The sequence below is a fragment of the Cynocephalus volans genome, chromosome 5, assembly GCF_027409185.1.
Source record: "Cynocephalus volans isolate mCynVol1 chromosome 5, mCynVol1.pri, whole genome shotgun sequence".
Classification (NCBI taxonomy): Eukaryota; Metazoa; Chordata; class Mammalia; order Dermoptera; family Cynocephalidae; genus Cynocephalus; species Cynocephalus volans.
Window position 1 is genome coordinate 49,928,516 of NC_084464.1, and position 16,971 is coordinate 49,945,486.

At 39.0% G+C, this 16,971-nt stretch overlaps 1 protein-coding gene across 2 annotated transcripts in view; it reads left to right on the forward strand.

Annotated features, from left to right (window-relative positions):
• DNAH8 (dynein axonemal heavy chain 8) overlaps positions 1-16,971 on the forward strand; it is a 272,139-nt gene that overhangs the window by 201,297 nt on the left and 53,871 nt on the right. For both annotated transcript variants that reach the window (XM_063096081.1, XM_063096082.1), the window contains exons 76-78: positions 5,866-5,987; positions 9,105-9,223; positions 10,613-10,815. In XM_063096081.1, the coding sequence (XP_062952151.1) occupies positions 5,866-5,987; positions 9,105-9,223; positions 10,613-10,815 (444 nt within the window). The remainder of the gene's footprint in view (positions 1-5,865; positions 5,988-9,104; positions 9,224-10,612; positions 10,816-16,971) is intronic.

Below are 16,971 nucleotides of genomic sequence, written 5' to 3' on the forward strand. Positions count from 1 at the left end.
ACCTTTACAGGTTAAGACATGAATTTGGGGATTATTTGATACATGGTAAAAATGTTCTGATCTTTTTCTTGTGTTTTTGCTCTTTGTATCTAATTTAACAAATCTTTTTTTGGCTTCCCTTGCTCCTCCAAAAAAAAAAAAAGTGGCATTTGAGGTGGGCTCTAAAGGATAGGTAGAAATAAGGAAAACATTCCATGATGAAATAGAATAGTATGGGGAAAAAAAAAAAAGGAAGAGTGAAGTTATGTTTAAGTTGTAGGAAACAGTCTGGTTTTGTTGAAATGAGATGTGGATATGGAAGGATAACAGGAAATAGTTAGGGCTGGACATGTAGATTGGGGACCTACTGTGGGGAGCTCTGATTCCTATAGGAAGGATTTTCTTGATTTGGTAAGAAACAAGGTTGTGTGATGTGGTGATATGATTAGTACGGTACTTTAGGGAGATGAATCTGGCAGACATGTATGGCTTTGGAAAAAAAGAGATTCAAAAGAGTCTCTTTTAATCTTCCCAACCATAAGAAATTGCATCCTAGGTTAAAAATAGTGGGAATATAAAGGAAGAAAAGGATATGAGAGACATTGGAGGTAAAATGGCAACTGACTGGGTACGGGAGCCAAGAGAGGAGTCAGAAGTGAGTCAAGATTTCTGGTGTATGGAGAGATTTCTGGTCTGGTTGGTTGAAAGAGGAGCTGGTTTGAAGAGTGTTGGAGTCGGGGAGTGATGAATTTGATTTTGGGATATAGTTTTGGTTAGAATAGACCAGATTTTACTGCCATAAAAACAATCACAAAATTTCAGTGACTTAAGCCAACAAAAGTATATTTCTCCTTCTTGCTACCTCTTCAACATGCTTATCGTAGTCATGCTTATCTTTTGGAAGGAATCCAAATCACTTCCATGACTCCTATGGTAGAGGGCCAAGGATGTGGCAGACTGTGTGCTGAAAGGTGGAGCCTTGAAGAGGTGATTATATTGTAGGACCAGACCATGGTGAATGGATTAAGAATGGTGGTCAGGGGCATGGTTCTGAGGGCTTTAAAAGAAGAGGAGAGTCTCTCTGCTCTCTCTCTGCTCTCTCTGCTCCACCATTTTTGCAATATGATACCCTGCTGTCACTGAAACCACCACCAAAGAAAGCCTTCACCAGATGTGTTCCCTGGATTTTGGATTTCTGAGCCTCTGAAACTGTAAGCAGTAAATTTCCTTTTCTTTGTAAATCACCCAGTTTCAAGTATTTTGTTATAAGCAACAGGAATAGACTAATACACTTATGCTTGCATTTCCTTAGCCAAAGCAAGACACCCATCCCCATCTAACTTTCTCACCCAATTAAAAAGAGATTAGGATGAGATCTAGAGATTAGATTTAGATTAATTAAAAAGAGATTAGGGAAATACAATTCCCCCATGTGCTTGGAAGGCAGGGAGACCAAAGGTTCAGGAACAGCTCTGGTGACTACACAGACATGATATCCAGCAGACAGTTAGAAAGCATAGCCTAGACAATTTGAAAGAAGACAGACAGTTACAAAGATGGGGCATAGAAATAACAATCAAAGCCATGGGAATGAAAGAGATAACCTAGGGAAACAATGTAGAGTATTTTCAAATGCATGCTACAAAGTGACAGGACATGATACACTTTTATCCTCTGCATCTTATTCATTAAACATCTTATTACTCTTCCTCTACCTCAGTTAATTCTTTCCTCAGACCCTGGTCAGATTACCACTGTAGAAACTTTGCAAAAACAATTTTATATAATCTCTGAAATTTTTTCTTTGCATTTTCTTCACAAACACAGGTTTTATTTCTTGTAGTTCCAAGGAAATCAAAATATGTCATCTGGCTCATACTTTTTCTCAGATCTAGTGCACCCGGGGAAGTGGGTGTCCTAATTCCTATGCAGGAGGAAGGCAGTGTGTTTAGGTACAGCATGCCCTGTGCCTGGAGCCAGGGAAACAGACGGGGCTCTGCCACTGACTGGCTGTGTGAGCTCGGGGAGTGGTCACCTTGGGCTTCCATGTGTAAGAGGCTCTGGGGGCTCAGAGAGGAAGCAATGAATGCCACCTGGGAGAGAGGGACAGGTGCTACTGATAATGGTCCAGACGTATGAGGTTTTGGTCTTGGTGACATTTAAATATAGTGAGTATAAATTAGCCAAATCGCGAAAGCTACTTTGACCCATTTCAGTCATCTTTAAGCTCTCATGTGGATATGGGGCTACATCTGCAGGGTTGTGGGGCTCTGGGCAGTGGGAGTAGGGGAGCATTAAGGCACATGTGGGAATCCAGGCTGCAGCAGTGGCAAAGTAGGCCTCACAGTTTGAGAAAGCATCTATCTGTGTGCCAAGTCTGAATGTTTGTACCCTGCCCCCATTTGTATGTTGATATTCTAATCCCCAAGGTAATGGTGTTAGGAGGCAGGGCCTTTGCAAGGTGATTAGGTTGTGGTGCCAGAGCCCTCATGAATGGGATTAGTGCCCTTACAGGCCTGGAGGAGCTTGCTTGCCCCCCCCCCACCTCATGAGGACACAGTGAGAAGGAATGGGCCCTCACCGGACACTTGAATCTGCTGGCGCGTTGATCTTGGACTTGCCAGCCTTCAGAACTGTGAGATATAAATTCCTGTTGTTTTTACTCTGCCCAGTCTATGGTATTTTGTGATAGCAGCCCAAATGGACTACGATACTGTGGAATATAAGTGGAATGGGAAGTATACTTTTGAATCTTTCCTAATCTGTAAACTGGCATTGCTTCCTGAATCCCATCAGCCAATATAGCCCCTAAGAAGGAGGGAGATAAGATACAGAAAGAAGTGGGAAACCCAGTGTCTTGGTCCACAGTGGAAGGTGGAAAGGAAAAGGGAGCCAGAGGTAGGACGAGGAGGTCAGATGCAAAGGTCCTCGTCTCTTCCCTGTCTCTTGAGGCTGAGCTTCAGGTGGGGAGAGGAAGGTGCTGGAGAAACAACCAGATAGGAGATGCCTTACATTCTGCCCTGTGCCACATCCACCATGAAAGCAGGATCACAGCATTGATGGAGGGAGCAGCTCGAAGGATGAGCCTGAGGCTTGGCAAGCAGGAGTGTGGCGACACGGGAATGTTGAGAAGGCTGACACACAGCAGAGACCTGGGGTTCAAACCAGGAAGCTGCAGGGCAAGGGAACTTTGTAACTGGAGACAAAGGGCCAGGGCCAGGTGTTTGGGCTGCCCCTTCAGGTCAGATAGGAATTGTTGTAGCTCAGAGAAAATTGTACAGGGACCCTGCCTGTAACTGAGGACACGTGGGGCCTGGAGGACAGCGTGAAGGTCTGAGGCATCCTCCCTGTCAAGACATAATCCCACCCATTTCCCGCTCCCCACCTGGCAAATTCAGCCAGGCTAGAGCTATTACCTGAAAGAGACTGTGTTCTTTGAAAGAGGGTATGTGTAAATCTGAGACTGAGAAACATGGCAACACAGTGGGGATGGAATTCATCAGGAGGATGAAATTTGTTTCAGAAAAATAAAGAAGACTGCACACCTGGATTATGAGCACATTTGTGACCCCATTTTGTAAAACAGGAGAGTCAGGGAAAAACAGATTGTACAGATCCAGGAGAGCCAGTGACAGGAGTTTGGATTTAATTTAGTTGACAATAGGGAGCCATCGAATGTTTTATGAGCAGGGATGTGGCATGAACAGAGCAGTGCTTTAAGAGGATTGATTTGGGATTGCATGATAGGTTGATTAACAGAAGTGTGATTGACTCAGCAGTAAAAGGTTTTTTTGTTTGTTTGTTTTGCTTTGTTTTTAACAAAACTGGTTTAGTGTACAGTTTGCATTAGTTTTGAACTGACTTATATTTTGACTAAATTATTTTTTAAAAGATAGTATGACTTTGCTTTTGCTGTTTTTTCACAAAGTTACAAATATGGTCCTAAGATAATACTTTTTTTTTGTCATCATTTTGAACTCAATACTATACTTAAGTGTGGGGGGGAAGAATTATTTGTCATAGCAGAAATGTTTGATTTCCCAAGAGTGACAGTCCTTTTGTATCAATTACTACTTTCTGCAGTATTTGTAAGGTGCCTTTGACTTTTTTCTTCAGTGGAGGATGTCAGAACACTTTGAAAAATGAAATGAATACGAGGGGCAATACTGAAATATAGAACAGTTTATATACCTGTTTTTTCTGCCAAATGATATTATCTTTCTTTTGGCATAAACCATGGACAAAAAGACACCTTAGGGTGTCTGTTCTTGCCTCCTAGGTTGGACTGGACCTGGGCCTTCTGAAGCTGAGAGAGAAAAAACATTAATGTCAAAATAACAGCTGATTATTACATGGCTCTGACTATGGGCCAGAACTGTTCTAAGCTATCTGCGTACATTAATTTATTTAATCTTCACAACAACCAGTCTGGTAGATTCTGTCATTACATACATTTGACAGATGAGGGACCTGAGAGAGCTTGAGTTCCTTGTCCAAGTTTATGCAGCTAGTAAGTGGCAGAGCCAGGATATACTGGGAAATAGGATGGGCTGTAATTGTTCTGGGTTAGTTTAGCTGCGCAATATGTTTGGAGACCCCAGCATAGCTTAGATGTCTAATCCTGGTATCTCCAAAGCTTATGGTTACATGAAAACACCTCTTTGGAAACAACCAGGAAGAAAAGGGATGAGTTTGTCTCTGTGTTCAGGAAGCAAAATCTGTTGGCTCTCTCTAGTGGCTGCTTCTCCCACCAGTAACTCTTACAAGAGTAATAATGATGCTAGAGTAAGATTTCCTTTTTCACCAGGTTGCAGGGGGCTGCAGCAGTGAGAGGAAGGTTTGCATGTTGTTCTAAAGGTATTGTGGCACTCAGAGTCACTGACCCCCAAATCCTCTGCCGTGGAGCAAAGGTATTTATGTGAAAGAAGTATTTCTCTCACCTTCTCAGGAAGATGGTAGATGGGGAGAGTGAAGACCTGTAGTACCGCCACTCTGCTTTTTTGCCCAGGGGTTTATATGTGAAGTGGAAGGATTTAATGAATTCTTACGGAGGATTACAAGACTTAAAAGTTCAAGAAACACTGTTTTGCATACATCTGAATTAGACAACAGTGAAGCTGGAATTATTATGATACAACAAAAAGACATGCAATAGAGGAATTTTGAAATTGTAAATTTAATCACGTATTTCATTGGAAAATGGCCACATTGCTCATTTGACTTGTGATTTGCTTCAAAATATGATCCATGGGAGCAGGGGCCATGTTGGTTTTCTCTGCTGTATCCCCAGTGCCTGGAACATGCCAGCTACATAGAGGGTGCTCAATAAATATTTGTTGAATAAATGAATAAATGATTCGAACCCTAGTCAGTCCCTAAAATATGCGCAGACGCTCTCTCCATCACTTCTTCCCTTTCTCCTTCCTTCTTTATCTTCCTCCTCTCAGTCTTCTGTTTATCCATTTGATGTGGTAATAAATAGTATTAAATATCAAGCTTCTGAAGAGGGAACGACTAAGAAGTGTTTTAAAAAATCACATGTGAAAAGATCAACCTATTCATTGATATCAAAATTGTAAATTTTAGATTGTTAAAAAAAAGCAAAAAGGGAAACAACCATAACCACATGAAAAAATTCTTTGCGGGGAAAAATGACAAAGAGTTGCTATCTGTATTTTATAAGATGGTATAAATCAGTAAATGAAACACCAAGACTTGAAGGAAAGGTACCAAAAAAAGACAACCACATTTTCTGTAACATGATTATTCTCCAATTTTCCTATATTTTCTGTAATATGGTTATCTCGCTTTTATTATTTGGAAAATAAATTTCTGAAACCGGAGTACAAGCTGACCTGGTTCCCACTGACCGATGCTTTTCCCCAGGGGGCGCGGCTCTGGATCTGAAAGCCTGTCCTCCCAAACCCTTTCGCTGGATCCTCGACATGACGTGGCTGAATCTTGTAGAGCTGAGTAAACTTCCACAATTTACAGAAATTATGAACCAGGTAATAAAGGGCTGGTTTAAATATACAGATCTGTAAACCCAAACACACCTAGACCATTTTAACTGGGGCCTCCTGGTGGCAATTCCTTCATCCAAATGAGACAACACAATAACGTGGGTATAAGGTGTCGTGGCTGTTTGGGGGAAATTTTGGACAGACAGACCTCAGGGTTAACCTCTTCACAGGTGCAGCACCTGGCTTTTCCTTCTGTGTGGTGAGCATGGGTCATTTTTATATGCCTGCTTGAGTTGCTGTCAGAATCAGAACGAGCGGGTAGATCCTTTTATTGTAGACTATTAATGTTTTTCCATTTTTATTTCTGCCTATGAGTAAATTTGTTTTATTTTATTTATTTATTTTTTTCTGACCGGTAAGAGGCACGGTGTTGACTGCACCGCGCTCAGCCAGTGAGCGCACCGGCCATCCCTATACAGGAGCCGAACCTGCGGCCTCAGTGCTACCAGCGCCGCACTCTCCCGAGTGAGCCACGGGGCCGGCCCCTGAGTAAATTTGAAATAGAGGCAAATTAAGAGGTTGGGGAGCATTTTTTAAAAAGTCAATCATTGTAATGGTGAAAATATAAAATAGTGAAATATAATGGTGAAAATGGCAAAACAGGTACTGATATACGTGTTATTGTTTTTTCTTATTTGAAAATGTAAACTGGTTATCATGGATTAGTTGTTGATTCAGCTATCACTGGAAAACAATTATGCAACCCAGAATAAACATAGTTGCTTATTACTGGGGTGTGTTGGTTACAACTGCCTGTCACTGATGGAGCCTGCAATTTCCAAGTGTCAAATGCTGATAATCATCTCTTTTTGCTGTGTAGGTAGATTCTAATAGGTGGGCAGAGGTCTCATGCTCTAATCACAGATCATCCAGTAGCATACTACATTAGCTGTGTCTGTTTAGTGGTATTTCTGAAACTTCATGTGGGCTCTACCTATTCAGCCATGGTTAGGTCAGAGTCAATTGGATAAAGTTCCTGATTTTGTCTGTGGGTGGTCAGTAGGCTTTGTTGTAGTATACCACAGATGAGTCTCTCAAGCTGAAACAAATACTTGTTAGGGGAGGGGGACAAGTGGTCTGAGTCTGGTCGGAGACTGGGTAAGGGAGGTCTTCAAGCACCACTGGAAAAATCACTCAAATCCCATGCCCTCTGCTGTGGGGTTATTTGGTATAAGGATATTTATTATTATTTGCCTTTGCCAACTAGATTTTAAGTACCTGTGGTGTATAATCTAGTAGTTATTACTGCTTACTATGGGATAGGTACTTTGCAACAACAATAACACTGTAAAGGGAGTATTACTGACCCTATCTTATAGATGAGAAAACTGAGATTCAAAGAAGTTAAATGCTTGCCCAAGGCCACATAGCCAATAAGTGGCAAAGCTGTAATTTGACCTCATGTTGCATCCCAGGCCATCAGGAGTTATTTCTCTTCTCCTTACACCATCAGATGGGCCAGAAGTGGGGGGAGGGGCTGTTCTCAGGAAGATTGCGGAAGTTCAGAAGTTCAGTAGAGACCTACATTAGACGGCCGTCTAGCTGGTATGTCTGTGGGAAAGAAGGGAGGAAGTAGATCAGTCTCCCAGCTGAGTGGACATCAGGAACTGAAGCAAAAATAACCTCAAACAGCCTCTGCCCTGGCCTTGGCATCCCAGGCCAGACTGTTTCCTTAACACCTGGAAGTGGTTTGTGCCAATCGGTGAGGGCCAGGAAAAGGAGTAGGAAGTGAAAGTGGATGGCAAGGAGCTGGAAGTGATCCCATCGTCCATCACAGATGTGGCTCGCCCCAGAAGCTCTATTGTGGGCGAGTCAGAGTTAGCAGGTGGAAGGTCTGTAGGCTGAGAATAACCCCCTGCCCTCTTCCTGTGCCTCCTCCTCTCTGGCCTGCAGGGGGCGCTGTGGGTAGCAGTCCCTGGGGACAAGTGCGGTAGGGAAGAGGTGGCAGCACCAAGGCCCTGCAAGTGGCCTGCAGACAGACTCTTTGAGGGCAGCCTACCAGGGAGAGCCACTGCAGTCTTCAGGAGAAAGATAGCAGTTATGAAACTTTCGAGAAACCCCCCTCCATCTCTTAGTGTCCCAGGGACAAAGTTGGAGCAACTGAGTTACAGAGTAACTGTTTTGTTGTTAATTTGCACCCTCTCTGTAGCCTATATGATGAATTGTTCACAGGATTTGTGTCTTTGGGCAGTTATCTAACTTCTTTGTGCCTCAAAGAGTAGGGTTAATAGGGGTAAAAGTACAAACCCCAGGTCTGGCCATAGCACTGTGATATGAGCATTTGCTATTTGCTATTCGTGCTTACTATGGCTTTTAAAAAAGTGCTTACAAACGCTGTCTAAATAATCCAGCTTGATTGCTGCTGAGGAGCAGCGACAGGCTCACCAGTCTATGGTTTTTGTAATTAGTCTTGACAGCACTTGGCTGCAGGGAGTTCCTTTTAATGCCTCTTCATGCTTCCGAAAGAAAAGATTTGAGACCAGCTCTTACAGAGACTTCTTCCATTCTTAGATTTAACGTCTCAAGGTGGGGTTCACTGGGAAAATAAAAGTTTTGATTTTGTTATCTGTCACTATTTTTTAAGTAGAGATCAACATTTAGAGGTGTGGCTATCAGAATGGTCTATGCCAGTAGTTCTCAACTGAGGGTAATTTTGTGCCACCCCCAGGGGGCATTTGACAATGTCTGGAGACGTTTTTGATTGTTATGACCCAGGGGGAGAAGTGCTCCTGGCATCTAGTGGGTAGAGGCCAGGGATTCTGCTAAACATCCTACCATGTCCAGAACAGCCCCCCAACAAAGAGTTATCCAGCCCAAAATGTCAATAATGCCAAGGTTGAAGACCTTCATCTATGTTTTTTTTCTGCGTAACCATTTGGTGTACTTGATACATGATCCTAATTTTAGTGAATAATGTAGAAAAACAATGGAAAAACTAAAGGGGAATAATATCGTATGAGTCATTGATTCTGAAAAAACAGTAAACTGTGCTGTGATGCGTGAAAAATTATCTGCCTGTAAAGAATGATCCTCTAAACTTGTTCAGAATCCTGTCCAATCACAAATAGTCCTATGGCTTGTTAATTGGCTTATTTCTTTTAGATATCTCGTAACGAAAAAGGGTGGAAAAGCTGGTTTGATAAAGATGCTCCAGAGGAGGAAATTATCCCAGATGGATATAATGATTCTCTGGATACATGCCACAAACTTTTACTTATCAGGTGAGAATAGGTTTACCAGATCTAGAAGCATCACTTATAATATTGTTAAATTACAGATCTTACCTCAGTGGGTTTACTTTGCTATGTCCCTGTAGTTTTAATAGGAAATACATGTGTTTTCAAATTGTGGTTTCGAATGGCAGTTCTTCAGTTCCTTGACAAGCAAAATAAAATGTTGATGGTGGCAGGGAATGGTGTGTTTGGACAACGTATTAATGATAGTGCTTTTAGCAAAAACACATAAAAAATATGTTTTTATTATTCACTTTGTTCATCATTTAGAGTTCAGCAAATAATTTATTGTTGAATTTACTTCTTTTAAAAAATAGACCTCACAAAGTTACAAGGAATTAGTTTATAAGCTATAATTCAATTTTACTTGGGGAAAAGCCAAGAATATTATACTATTGAAATGCATAAATGCTACTTCGGCTATTAAAATGGAAACAAAAGTTTGAAATTGATGTTAAGGAAGAACATTCTCCTCCCTTCTCACTTTTCACCTTTTCTCGGTATCCAGTAGCTCAAAGAGGCCTTCTATATAGGAAAAATCAGCGTGTGTGTGTGTGTGTGTGTGTGTGTGTGTGTGCGTGTGTGTGTGATTGGTGGGTAAGATGCAGGGGTACAGCTGTGGGGAGATGAGACTACTAAAAGAATAACAAAAAGATGTAGAATTATTTTGGAGCAGATTTTGTCTTCCTTGATGTTAAACACCCAAGCTTGTACTTCTTAGAAAAAGTTGTTTCCTGGATATTGTCACTCTTCAAGAGTGATCAGAGGGGCAGCAATGGTGACCTCATAGTTTATGGAACATGAAAGGGCTACTTATTTTTATTGGAACAAATGTGTCTATCTTTTACTCATCATTTAAAAATGGGATCTATGTTCAATGAATAGTGTAATGTGCAAGCAAATAAGAATCTGTAGAGCTTGCCTATGATCTAAAATATCAAATATCAAAGACTTTTTATATTATATTTCTGTGTGTAGAACCTGCGTGGTGTGTGGTACACAAATGGTGTGACATTAATGCTTGCTGATCAACTTATTTTGACATCTTTCACACATTGATTCTCCCCCCGGAGACTGTGGAGCTTCAGATTGCATAGCGGGTTGGCCCCATCGTGTGTAGGCACTGGCAGAGGACACCAAATTGTTCCTTGCTCTGCCCCACTCTTTGCCAATGCCTGGCACCAAAATCACGTGATTAAATTTGTGTTCATCCAGGATAGGAAACCTTGCCATCCGTCTTACACAGATCCGCATAACGGAGAATTAGCTTGCTGCCCTTTTGCTAATTAAATATGTGTTCTTTACGTGCTCAGAATTAGATGGAATAAAAAAATGAACACACTAAATTTATTTCTTCTCACTTGTACTCATTTTTAGGTCTTGGTGCCCAGACCGTACTGTTTTTCAAGCAAGAAAGTATATTGCGAATTCTTTGGAGGAGAAGTACACAGAACCGGTTATCTTAAATCTGGAGAAAACTTGGGAAGAAAGCGATACACGAACACCTCTGATATGTTTCCTGTCCATGGGATCTGATCCCACCATCCAGATTGATGCATTGGCCAAGAAACTGAAACTGGGTATGATTTGCAGTCTATAAAGTTTAGCAGAACTTCCATATTTTTGCCCCCAATTTTGCCTTTCATAATTTCATAACTGATTCATAGAAAAATATATCTGTAAAACTTAGTTAGAGAAAAATATTAAACTTCTTTCTCTTTCATCCCTTTCATACCTCCCACACTGATAGTGTGATACAGTTATCTTTGAGTAGAAAGGAACACACTCATCTACCACACACTGTTTTTTGGTTGTTTGTTTTCTTAAGTTGTAAGCCAATGGCTGCACTGCATGGATAGCAGACTAGCAAGAATGAACATACAGGAGCAAAACTCTGTGTTATCACCACGTCTATATAAAATTACAGTAAAATTTATTTTGTCACAAATTGAAAAACTATAAGCATTATTATAATGCATAGTGATTAGGGATTCATTCATTCATGCTTTCATTCAATAGCCATTTATTTAGCTAGATTTGGGGAGTACAGAGATGCATACAACCCAGCTGGGAAAGGCAGACATGGAAACATGTAATTGATGACAATGTGACAACTGCTTTATCGAGTTTCACAGAAGTGGCTGATCACAGGATTCAGAGCAACTCAGACTGCCTAGGGTATAGGGAAAAGCATTACATTGATGATATTTTGAGTAGGATCTTTAAAAAATAGATGAAAATTTACTAGGTGAGACAGTGAGAGATAGAAGTAAAGTTATTTCAGGGGGAAGAGGCAGGGCAAGGAGTTATAAACACAAGTTGTGGCAGCAGTGAGCCATCCTGTAAGGAGGACTGTTTATCCTCTCTTCATGCTCTAAAAATCTGAATGTTGTTGGCATTGCTATTTGGGATCTTCCAGGTTCAGTTCTCTGTAAATGTACCTTGTAGGGTAAACTCATTTAAGTCTCTATAAAGATTATAAAAGTGATTGATTATGAATCACAAACCTACCCTATGAAATAAAATTGCATTTAATTTATTTTCTTGTAGTTGACATAAATATGATATAAAATTGATTTAGTCATGTCCAATTACTAGCCACATGTCCTTCTGCACTAAACCATTAGCTTATGGTAGTGTGGTCTATGTTCATTCCCACTTTTCTTGACTTTACTCTGTTCATTGTCACCACACCGTCCTCTGTTCTAAATGGATCTGTGTTCAAAGGGTCACTTTCTTCTATCTGAACACTGATAGCTAATTCAGAGAGCTCCCAGGTTCTATTGGCAGTTGTTCGTGGTTAAGTCTCATTAACCATGTTTATGGGGACTGTTTTGCTCTGGTATTTACTGCAGCACACCAGTCTGACTTGGTCTAGGAGTGGTGCCTGCCTTGTAGCCTTATAATTTGCAAATCTCCTTGGATCTCTTCCTCTGTGGGTCTCTACCCAGATGTCGCTATGCTCCACTTCTCTCTGCCTTTTCACTCTCTTGCCACAAACCATTCTTCTTCACATGGAAGAACTCATGGCCTCTGGTGGCTCATGGGCTACACTGCTTACATGCTTAGCATGTCCAGCACTCTCAGGGAAACTTTCCCTACTCTCTTGGCCCCAAGTCCAACTATTCCAGGAGGAAGCCCATTGGCTTACCTTTGCTCATGTGTTTCTTTATGGGCAGTGAACTGTTGCTGTGGAGAAAAGTTCATAGCAGAAACCATTTATATGGAGCTGAGGTGGGGGACATTTCTTAGAAGGGGGTACTGTTCCTAGAAGAAGGGGGTGTTCCACTAGAGTTGCCATTTAAAATATTAACTCAAAATAATGCTGTTGTCTAGGACAGTGGTTTAAGAACAGAATTAAGAAATTCAAGGTCTCCTTTGGGAGAAATTATAACCATGGCATTTAAGTAATACACCTTTAGTGTTATAATACTGCTTTGCTTGGCAATTTGATGATTTCCATTTCTTGCTACCACTTTGGTTTTTCCAACAACAGTTCAAGCTTCTATTGGTTACTTCATTAGAATACTGAAACAAGGGCCGGCCCGTGGCTTACTCAGGAGAGTGCTGTGCTGATAGCACCAAGGCCGCGGGTTTGGATCCTATATAGGGATGGCCGGTGCGCTCACTGGCTGAGCGTGGTGCGGACCACACTGTGCGAAGGGTTGCGATCCCCTTACCGGTCAAAAAAGGAAAAAAAAAAAAAAAAAAAAGAATACTGAAACAAAACAGATTTGATTTTGACATTGAAGGACCCAGTGTGTTTTGTAAAGAACTCTACTGATAAATATTATTAGCAATGTTAGGAAGTCTCATGCTGCTTGTTTCTTTGGGTTAAAAGTCCCAAAGGTAGCTATTAAAATGAAACTATTATGTATACATAATAAGATATTAATCTAGACTCAACTATTAATGTTTTATTTAGAAAACTGGATGATAGATAATCATAGAATGCTCAAGGTGATTGAGACCTTAGAAATGTTGAAATCCAGCTGCCTTATTTTACATCTGGGAAAACTAAGGTCTGAAGTTAAGGCCCTAGAGCTAGTTGGTGACAGACCTGATTCAGGACTTATCTCAAGGCTTCTAGACCCCACTTCAGTGGTCTTAGTGTTTTTTTTTTTTTATTTCATTCCCTTTCACTGCTTTTGTTGGATAAATTTATCGGTTACCTGACAGTAAGTTAAGAATGGGACAGAATCAAATACGTTTTTGTAGGAGAAGAGGAGAAGGAAGACCAATTATGGATGTTGTCTTGTGCTGAGCAGAATCTGCAGTGAGAGGCTTGGAACAGATAATTTCTGCACAAAAGTACTGGGTACCTGGGCAACAGGGAGAAAAACAGATGGATTTATCATGAAAGCCCTACTAAGGGCCTGCATGGGGGTTAAGAGGGAAAGTCTCAGAGTAAGGATGAGTTTGAAAACAAAATCCAAAAGCAAATGAAAGAAAACAAATAAATACAAATCCACAAATACACAAATGTAGGAGTGAGAAAATAGGTATAACAACATGTTCAGATGAAACATTTTAAGTAATTAGAGAATGGTATATAATTAGGGTAATAAATTAGAAAATCTCATTAAAATTGACAAGTTTGTAGAAAAATACAAATTTACTGAATTTTCTCAGATAAAGTAGGAAACCTGAATATACCAATAATCAAGGTGAGAAAAATCAGAAGTTTTAAATTACTACCTCAGCAAAGGTTCTGGGCTTGGATAATTTTTCCTTAAGTCATTTAAAACTTTCAAGGATTTTAGCATTCTATATTCTGTTCCAGAACACAGAAAAAGAGGATACATTTTTCTCTTTATTAGCATTAATTATCTTGATACGAAATATTCATCAAGATAATAACTGCATAAAAGAAAGAAAACCGCAAATGGATCCTACTTATCAATATAAATATAAGGATTTTAACTAAAATGCAGGCAAGAAGAATTCAGTGGGACATGAAAAATTAACATGCAAGTGATAATGTACTTTGATTAAGCAGAAATGCGTGGGCAAATATAAGAAAGATGTGATATTAAGAAATCTCATCACAACAGTAAATGAAAGAATTTTCCTTAAGCTATTGTATTATTATTTTATAAATGCTAAAAATGCATTTTATAAAAATTCAGCACTTATGTTTGACTTTTAGAAAGTAAGAACAGAAAAATATTTTATTGATATGATAATGAATGTGAACTTCAAACATCAACACCATACTACTGGTGAAATAACTAGAGACATACCCATTAAAGTCAGGAATAAGATAAAGATGTTGGCAAAATAGTGGCAATAGCCACTATTATTTAGCATTGTTGTGGAAGATATAGCTAATGTATTGTAAAAATCATAAATAAAAGATATAACTACTGGAAAGGCCGGACAAAAATCAGCATTACTCTCAGACAATGTAATTGTTCAGCTAAAAAACACAAATGAATCAACTAAAAAACCATTAGACTTAATAGGATAATTCAGTAAGGTGACTGGTCACAAAATAAATATATAAAAAAATCAATGGCTTGAAAAAAATCAATTTACTTTCTGGTAAAATAAAACTTAAAAATCCCATTCACTATAGCAATAAAAATAAAACTGAAAAATAATTTTTAAAATGTCTATTTGAAGAAAACTATAAAACTTTCTTAGAGACATAAAAGTAGGTTAGAAAAAATGGAGAGTTAAACCACATTCCCAGTAGAGATTCAATATTGTAAAGATGTCAGTGTTCTCTAAATTAATCTATAAATTGAATGCAAGTCTAATTGAAATTCAAACAGCTTTTTTCCCCCCTAATTGGATAATAGAGGAATCTTAGGTCATCTAAAACTATAAATGGACAAGAATAGGCAAGAAATCTTGAAAAGGAAAAAGAATAGTGGGAAACCAGCACCACCAGATTTTAAAACTTTATCAAATGGCAATAATTTAATCAGTGCATATCTGGCTCAGAGCAGATAAACAGATCAATGGAAAAAAAATGAAAGGCCCCAAACTGGACTCTTGTATACATAATAGATTAATATATGATAAGATTCACATTTCAAATCAGTGGAGGAAAAAGTGGGTTAGTCAATAAACAGTTTTGAGCCAGCAGGTTAACTTCAGAAAATAGTTAAGAGTTTTACCTCACTTTAAATTCCAAAGCAAATTCTAGGTTGATTAAGGTATTGAGTGCTTCAAATTAAGCTATAAAAGAAGAAAAAAAAAATACAGGAAAAAGAATATATTGAATTAGTTATAGACTATTGAGTGGCTAAGATTTCCTTAGTCTTAATACTAGAGTGTAAAACCTGATAGATTATATGATGGGATGAAGTTTTAAAACTCCTGTATGTCAAAAGCAACATAAATAAAATAAACACACAAACAAGGATAGGAGTGTGGGCTGGGAATGGCAGCATTCCATTTCAGTGGGAGACACTAGCAGTCCTTTTTCATGTCATGAATCTTTAAAATGTTTGAATATTTTGTCCAAACTATTCTATATGTATGAATTCCTCCTAAGAACATATTGAGAGGTATGCATCAAGATTTATATACAAGGATATTTAATCTAGGGACATTTATGATATAGAAAAATAAAAAATGTTTTGAATATATAAAGGAGTAGTGGTTGAATGAACAAGGATGGATCGGCATGATGGAACACTGCACTGCCATTAAAAACTGTTTTCCAATAATATTGAATGACACTAAAATATTCACAACATACTGTTAAAAAGTAGAGATATAAAATAACATAATACATATATATAATTTTTAATATAGATAGGTCTGCAGTCTATTATTCGAAACCATTGGGGACAGATATGTTTCAGAAATCAGAATGTTCCAGCTTTTAGAAAGGTAATTTTCCATATGTTATGTAGCATACTGCAGATAAGACTATAAATACTCAGAAAGATAGAGAAAAATAAAGACTGTAAATAGCCTCATATTTGTTCAGGTCAGTTTTTGCTACCAAAATGGTTTTATGGTAAAACTTTCAGTTTTTAGAGCTTTTTGAAATGAAGGTAAGGGATTATGCATTATGCATATTAAAGGACTTAGAATGAAGATCTTTAGGGAGGAATATTGGTGATTTTCATTTCCTTCTTTATACTATTCTGTATTTTCCAAACCTTTCTGCATGAACATAATTAGTTAATTAGGAATAAAAAGTCAAAAAGAAAAAAAAAGAGGAAATGTGGAAGAGACACAAACCTAATTTTGGAAAGGAATGGAAAGGCTGTCGAAATCTTACTAAAGGCTTTCAAATACAAACAAACAATTGAAACAAAACCCAAACCACCACAGTGTACACTTCATTACCTGCAGCAACACTTCCTGCAGTGCCCCCTGCGTCTATCCTTCTCATGAGAGTCCTCATGATGTCCTGGAGGTTCTCCTTCCCCTCTCTAGAAACTCAGTTTACGCTGCCTCTTGTCTCACTGGCCCCTGTCTTTGGGACCTTTTCTCTCTTTGAGTGGGAAGCTTCTTCAGTTTTCAAATGGCAATCAATCTGGTTTTTCCAGGCCATTCAGAAGATTTATCAAATATTTATTACCTTATATTAAAAATGAAGAAAAAATACAAGTTAATAACAATCTTCCACCTTAAGAAACTTGGAAAAGAAGAGAAAACTAGACTCAAAGCAAGCAAAAGGAATGAAGTAATCAATATTTCAATGGACAAAACTGAAATAGAGAATATAAAAACAACAAAGAATCAACAAACCAAAAGTATCTTCTTTGAAA